This window comes from Nanorana parkeri, unplaced genomic scaffold, assembly GCF_000935625.1.
Source record: "Nanorana parkeri isolate BGI_ZX_2015 unplaced genomic scaffold, ASM93562v1 scaffold821, whole genome shotgun sequence".
Taxonomy (NCBI): domain Eukaryota; kingdom Metazoa; phylum Chordata; class Amphibia; order Anura; family Dicroglossidae; genus Nanorana; species Nanorana parkeri.
The window spans coordinates 356311-364063 of record NW_017307089.1 but is presented as its reverse complement, the minus strand read 5'-3'; the positions used below and the strand labels follow the sequence as shown (position 1 = coordinate 364063).

The following is a 7753-nucleotide window of genomic DNA, read 5'->3' as shown; positions in this document are numbered from 1 at the left end:
CCCCCCCCCCCTGAAGTGTTTTCATAAATGATCTTCTGTTATTGCAGCATACATTTCTCTTAATAGTGCTTACTAAAGTACAAATCAGCATAGTATACATTAGCTTGTAGCTACTAATCATCCAGAAATCCTAACCAAATTGGTTTGATTAAACCCAAGGATAATGGTTGTGTGTACACTTATCTTACTTCAGAATAGTCAGCAATCCAAAAATAAACATTGTAAAAAGTTTTTTTTGTTTTATTTGGTTCATCTAAAATTTGTATATTATGCAGTTTTCTATCCAGCCAGCAGGGGCAGCTCTGAGCGACTTTTCAAATGTTTACCGCTGTCTCCTTAACGCCTGTTCTAAAACCTCTGTTGCTTACTGAACTCACATTAATGGGGTTATTCACAAAAGGATGAAGAGTTTGAAGAAGTGAGCCATTTTGGACAACATAGCTGAATTGGAGAATGTTTCCATATCAGCTATTTTGTCCTAGAGCGTTCTCTTCTGCTGCCTTCTCCAAACTACTTCATCCTTTTGTGAATAACCCTTTCATAAAGCACATGAGATATCACTTAGTCAAGTTCCAAAATTGGCTGTGCGGAGGTAGGATGAACAATTTCTCCAGAGGACGCACAAGCTGAATGCACGGTTCTCACAAAATACAGGAAACAAATTCACTGATTCAGGTGGACCCCTAGATTATAAAGGATTGCTGTGATTTATTGTCTTCCTGGACCAGTGTCACGTTTCCTTGATGAAAGGAAAGTTAGGTAGGATTTTTCCGTTTGGGAATATTAAGAAGAGAACAAGTAAAAAGTAAGCAGTAATTTAAATGATTAAATACTTATTAAAGTTACACTATGTGAATCTAACAAATATAAAGCAGGTGTTATCCCAGTTTGGTTGCATGAGCAGAAATACACTTTAACGTCCACCTGACTCACACAAAGTGGAGGTACAGAGTGACGAGCAGGAGTCCTGGAGTGCAACGTTCTTTAAATTGGTAGTCCTGACATTGACAGTTTGACATTTTATAATCTGAAGATCTTCCTAGATCAGCATGTCCATTTCCTGTGTGAGGTTAAAGTGGAGCACAATTATGTGGGTTTTTTAAAGCATGCACTTGAGGGCTCCACTTCCTCTGCACCGGCCATCACTGAATGCCAGGATGAATTGCTCTGTGAATACATTCACCTGGACTTCTTAGGCAGATACTGCATAGGGTGGATTACATCCCTGTATTATTCCTGACAGCTAAAAGAACTGTTTTTAACACTCCAAAAAGAGAGACTGCAAGATGCAACTGGACAACTTAAGTAAGGGTATATTAAGTTATTACCTAAGACTCTCTATGGTGGGCTCTGCAGGGTCTCAGGTGGGCGGTCAAGCCCTCTTACCTGTCTGCTCCGATCCTCTGTCCGCCTCCTTCTCCTCTACGATCGTTTGTGGGCCCCGCCTCCTCAGTCACTGGGCCTCGCCTACTAGATTGGTGGCCCTGCCTCCTTGATTGGCTGGCCCCGCCTCCCCATTGCTAAGCCCCGCTTCCTCGATCGCTGGGCCCCACCTCCTCCATCACTGCTGACAACGGGCCCAGCCACCTCCTCCGAAGCTGCTGGTTGTCACCGACTCAGCAGCGGCTGTGAGGAGGAACTTGCCGCTGCACATGTGCATAGCGACTCGTTCCTCCTCACAGCCACCAGTGACAGCAAGCAGCCTGAGATGCCATAGCAACCCAGGCAGCCCGCACGTGATCAGGGAGATGTCCTGCCGGGCCCCCCTGTGCCCCGGGCCCCATAGCGGGTACCTGGGTCGCTATAGTGATTGTTACGCCACTGGTCATTACTGTGCTGCTGACTGGAGAGGAATCTGTATCTGAGGACTGGCAAGGCAATCCTTTGCCTCGTTTATTCTGTGGATCTGTGCTTTTTAAACCTTTCTTGAAAATTCCCTCACCAGTCATCTGATCACCAGTCTGACATTTGGAAGCAAAGTCCTGCATCTATCAAGACTTTGCTTCCAAATGTCAGACTGGTGATCAGATGACTGGTGAGGGAATTTTCAAGAAAGGTTTAAAAAGCACAGATCCACAGAACAGATTGCAGGATTGTGAATTGAAGTGTCGCACTCTATTTAATAGTCCAGACACATCGTTATACAATGTAGGGTTGAGGGGAAAGTACAGAAGTAGCCAACATGTTACTTGAGAGCTCATACAAATACCCCCTTCATCAGGGCTTACTAAGGGACAAAATGTATCAGGACTGTGATGACTTGAAATTGGATATTGTTTTGTACAATGTGTGAGAATGCATGGATTGAATAAAGATGTGTCTGGAGTGTGGTGATTTAATTCACAATCCTACAATTTGACAATACAAATTAGACATGCGCAATTCGTTTCGTTCTGAATAAAAATTCTGAAAATTTTTCTGAAATTCGCATGCATTCCAGAATCCTGCTGCACTCCTTACCAACTATCCCTGTCAGCGTGGGTTCTCAAAGTGACCTTGGATCGCGCCGCCAATACTGAAACTTGTTAAAGATTCACCAGCACACCATATTGAAGTGGAGAACACGTCTGTTTATTGATACTTCATGTCAAAACAAATAGGAACGTTTCGGGACTACACAGGGTCCCCTTCATCAGGCTTGAAATGATTTCAAGCCTGATGAAGGGGACCCTGTGTGGCCTGAAACATTTTCTGAAATTCGGACACATCCGAATTTCCGAATCCCAATGCATCTGAATGTGTCTGAATCCGAATTTCTGTTTCCGAATTTCGCATCCCGTCCAAATTTCGTTCAAAAATTAAACTGAATCGGACATGTGACTCTTCTGGCCAGTCAGATGTGTTTTTCGGTTTAATGCATCCAAATGGGTCTGAATAAAAATTTTTGTTACGGCAACATGGGAACCATATACTGTATATACATGTAATACTAAAGCTGAGGCTCCTAGACCCAAATGGCATAAAGGATCTGAATTTCCGAATGGGAGCAGGAGCCTCAGCTTTAGTAATTTATGTATATGGCTCCCAGACCCGAATGGCAAATTTGGATCCCGAATGCCATTTGGGTCTAGGAGATTCAGCTTTAGTATTAACCCCTTCATGAGTGAGACCTTTTTTTTTTCTTCCATTTTTTGCACCCATGTTATACTCCACATTTTAGGCCTGAAAATTACTTAAAACCCCCAAACATGATATATTTTCTGAAATCCAAGACCCAACAGAATAAAATGGCGGCAGTTGCAAATATTTATGTTGCATGGTATTAGCGCAACTCCTTATCAAACCCCAAAATTTAGTGAAAAATGTACTTAAATGCCCCACAACACAATACATTTAAAAAAAAAATGAAATATAAAAGATGAGGTTACAACCAGTAAATAGATACTCAACATGCCCAGGCAATAAATTGTGTGCTTCCGTGAAAGGGCGACAAACTTCAGTACCCCAAAAAGTCCATAGAAGACACTTTAAAAGCCCCCACAGGTCATCACTTTAGAGATACCCAAAAATACTGGCCCTAGAATTGTTACTCTCACTCTGACGTGTGTGGGGATACCCAACATGTGTAGCGCGTTCGTCGTTCTCATACATAGGCGCACTCGACACTTGTTAACGTGGCGACGCGCGTGTTCGCGGGGGCGTGGGACTTTAAAAAAAATTTACAGTATTTTTAGATTCATTTAATGTAATGTTAATTTTAAAAACTGTTATTTTTATTTTTTATACTTTACTTTAATTGCTGTCACATAGGGGGCTTACAATCCCCACATGTGATAGCAGATGGTGGTGGCAGGTACTCTTTAAGGTGATGCTGGGGGTCCAAAAGACCCCCAGTGTCACCTTTACACTCCAAATAAGCTATTGGAGTGCAGATCGCACTTCAATAGCTGATAGCTGGGCTTCAGGAGTCCAGCACTGACAGCTATGGGACTAGAAGTGATGCAATCTGCATCGCTCCCGGTCCCAGAGAACGGGGAGGGGATCGACGAACGGAGGTTCGTCCATCTTCTCCCCAGCTCCCTGCCAACACCAGAGAAGCTGGTCCCGGACCTGTAGGAGGGGCAACAGAGCCTGGGAAGCACGGCAGTGGTGTCGGGCGGGGGGTACCCTTCACCAGGCCATAGAAGCGATCTGGTGACAGCTGAGTCGCCAGAATTGCTTCTATTGCAAAGCTGACAGTCGGCTTTACAAGTTCAAACAGAGCTTTTGCTGCCGGGAGTCTGTTTAAACAGCCCAGATGCTAGCGTTGGTATCGTGAAGGGCTTATTATCTGTATATGGTTTTCTGTGGTATACGCAACAAATATTAATGAACTCATCTGAAACTAACGAAAATTCGGATCTGAATCCTGAACCAAATTGAATTTCAGATCCGAATCCCGAAAATAACGAAATACCCGAACCAAATTTTTCTGCAGCTTACATGTCTAATACAAACCAAGGAGACAGTGAAGAACCTCTGGAATTTAGAAGCTGTCTGCACAGTAGTCAGATCACCAATACCAACTCTTACACTTTCTAATTGTCCAGAAACACCAATAGGACAACAAACCTTGCAGGTCCAGCCGTTTTTTCCCCCACTTCTTTCCAGCACCTTTGAGCAGAGGCACAGTGTATGGTATTTCAGTAAAGAGAAAAATCAGCTGGATGGGATTGCCCCTTTTCTCACTACAACAGGGTTCCCCATTGGGATATTCCTCCTCAACTTCTGTTCTTGTGACAATGTACAAATGTTGGATTACCCCTAACTTTCTGTACTGGAGATAATAGTCATCTCCACCAATAGGTATGGGTGAATCATCCCAGCAGGGGTACAACAGTAAAAAAAAAAAGGTTCCAAACTTTTCAAAAACCACCAAAAAAAAAAAAAAAAAAAGGTTTTGGCTTTACATACACTTTCAGAATGACCAATCTATGTGTAGGTTCTTGCTTTGTCACATGGCATAGAACATTTACCTAGCAAATATTAATGTCAACACAATTATTCTGTTCATATATAGTGCAATACCTTTTCTGGCTGTCAGTTGATCGGGTAAAAGTTGCTGTCCTGTTCTCCCATCAAGAAATGAGTCAACAAACTGGCAATGATCCTCTCCATAGCCAGACTGATCTCCTATGTTATAAAAGGTGCCTAGGAATAGAAATGTTAATGTCACCATGCTACCGCAGGTACAGAACTTTATCAACAGTTTACGTCATCCACAGTTAAAACAAACTAAAGCATACTTAAATGATTATGTATTTTTTTTCATTGCCATTTTCATACGCATGTATTGAGAACTTCTCAAAATTAGAGCAGACAAAATTTGGAGCAGCTGTGCTTGGCAACCAATCAGCTTCTCTCTTTCATTTTCAAATCTTAACTGAACAAACTGAAGAGAGAAGCTGATTGGTTGAGATGCACAGCTGCTCCAGATTGTGTGTGCTCCAGTTTTTATAAATTCCCCAATAGAGTTTTATTTAGCTCAGATATTCCAAGCTGACCTATCAGCACAGCTGGTGCCCTATTTTTTTCTGGGGCGCTACATGGACAAACACATGCATGTGTTTTTTGAAGATGAACGTGTGACTTGTAAGGCAGTACAAATAACAATAATAATGTGCAAAGTGTAGTAACCTTTGCAACCAACTAGATTTCCGGAAAATCTGCTAACTGAAGTATAAATTATACTTGATTTAGGTTTTTGCACTTTTCCCACTGGACTTTGCCTTGCTTGGATATTCTCCTGGGGATCAGTGCTCAGTCTTTGCCCACCCTGTCCATATCCATCCTCTATTAGTTTCACATTCGTGTGCCATTTTCCTAGTTTCTGCTTCTATACCGTACCCCCACATCTCATGTTTCTGTTTGATTTAGTAGCATAAGCAAATAATTAACCTAATACGAAACATGTGCATGGGAAACTGTTAGCAATGGCATCAGAGAAATGAACCAAATGAAATTAAATGAAATGATTTCACAAGAAGTACAGTGTCTTTTGGCTATCCCTGCTATCTTGCTACTCTGGTTCCTGGCTTAACTTCCAGCGATCTAGTTTATGCGTTCTGCCCATGTTTTATGGATGCTTTTCTTCTTCCTGTAGTCCAACAATATAGGGGTTGTTGAGATTGCCCATTCTTCTTTGCTTTAGTTTGTCACTGTTTACATGCTTTTGATTAGGTCATTAAATTGTAAACTCCTTTGATGGCAGGATGAACTAATTGGTTTAGTGATTTTTGTAAAGAGTTTAAGAACATGTTGGGTATTTGCTAAGTACCAGGTCCTCTATGTTTGGCTACGGCCATATATTGTGCATTTCCTATCAGTCTGGTAAGATCCCCCTCCCTCTAGCTGCGTTTTACAGATATACATTCCACATCAGCAGTAGTTATGTTTTTTCTTCATTATAACAAAGAGCTTTGAATGGAAGACATTGTTTACCAAAGGCATGTTTCAGCTTTAACATGCATAATGAAGCAACAAAAGCATATTTTGGAAACCATAATATTCATCCAGTTTGTGGAAAAACATTGTAATAGCAGATAAATGCTTGCACCAGACAGATTTATAGCACAAAGGTTTTGTGTAGTTTTAAGGACAATGTTGAGGTTTCCACATGCAACTCTTATTTTTACACAATGCAGCGGCCTATTCAGTTACTGGAAGTATTTAAGCTATGACCATCCTCATCTTTTTGCTTTCTTTTCATACCTTGATTTTGGAGCTTGTAAGGAATAGGCCTACACGAAACTAGTAAAAGAAGGGAGGACCTCACTTTTAACCTTGTATCTGCTATTGTGGCAGGGTTGTGTCCCCAATGGGTGTTCACCATGTCTATGTGCCTCTCCTTTTCTTGTAGATTCCTCTTCATCTGACATATGCCATTTGACTGGTCCTGCTTAGTTGCATGTATGGCCATGCTATCACACTGCATCCACTGTGTTTTACAGATGATGTGATATGCTTCGAATCATGAGCTATTGCAAGCCTCCTCCATACTTTTTCTTCCCATCATTCTGGTACAGGTTGATCTTAGTTTCATCTGGCCAAAGAATGCTCTTCCAGAACTGGGCTGGCTTTTTTAGATTTTTTTGAGGCTTATGAATGGTTTGCACCTTGTGGTGAACCCTTTATATTTGCTCTTGTGAAGTCTAATCTTTATAGACTTGGATAATAATATGCCTACCTCCTGGAGAGTGTTCTTCTCTTGACTGGATGTTGTGAAGGGGTTTTTCTATACCATGGAAAGGATCCTACGATCATCCACCACTGTTGATTTCCGTGCATGTCCAGGTCTTTTTGTGTTGAAGAGCTCACCAGTGCGCTCTTTTTTTCTCAGAATGTACCAAACTGTTTATTTGGCCACTCCTAATGTTCCTGCTGTCCAGTGATTGGTACTGGTGTCCACGAGTGGCCCTTGCAGGGTCCGCCGCAGCCGTACAGTACATTTCGGGGGCGGAGCTTTCTTTTTAGCGGGTGGAAGTGAAGAAGAGCAAGTCGGGAGTGGCTGCTGCTGGAATGTAAAGGTAAGCAAGCAGAGGTCTGTGTGCTGAGTCTGGGTGCTGAGTTTGTGTCTGGGTGCTGAGTTTGTGTCTGGGTGCTGAGTTTGTGTCTGGGTGCTGAGTGCTGAGTCTGGGTGCTGAGTCTTGATGCCTGACGCTGGGGTGAAAACATATCGTGACAGCATTGATGAAACTAGTGTGGCTTGTTGTCCACATCTCTATGTCTATTTAAACCCACATTGATGTTTGCACTTTGACGATGTGAAACCTAA

The 7753-nt window shown here is 42.3% G+C and overlaps 1 protein-coding gene across 1 annotated transcript in view; it reads right to left on the bottom strand.

Annotated features, from left to right (window-relative positions):
• Positions 1-7753, bottom strand: part of ABI3BP (ABI family member 3 binding protein) — a 141998-nt gene that overhangs the window by 3102 nt on the left and 131143 nt on the right. Inside the window, exon 23 of the mRNA XM_018565197.1 lies at positions 5008-5130. Within this exon, the coding sequence (XP_018420699.1) occupies positions 5008-5130 (123 nt within the window). The remainder of the gene's footprint in view (positions 1-5007; positions 5131-7753) is intronic.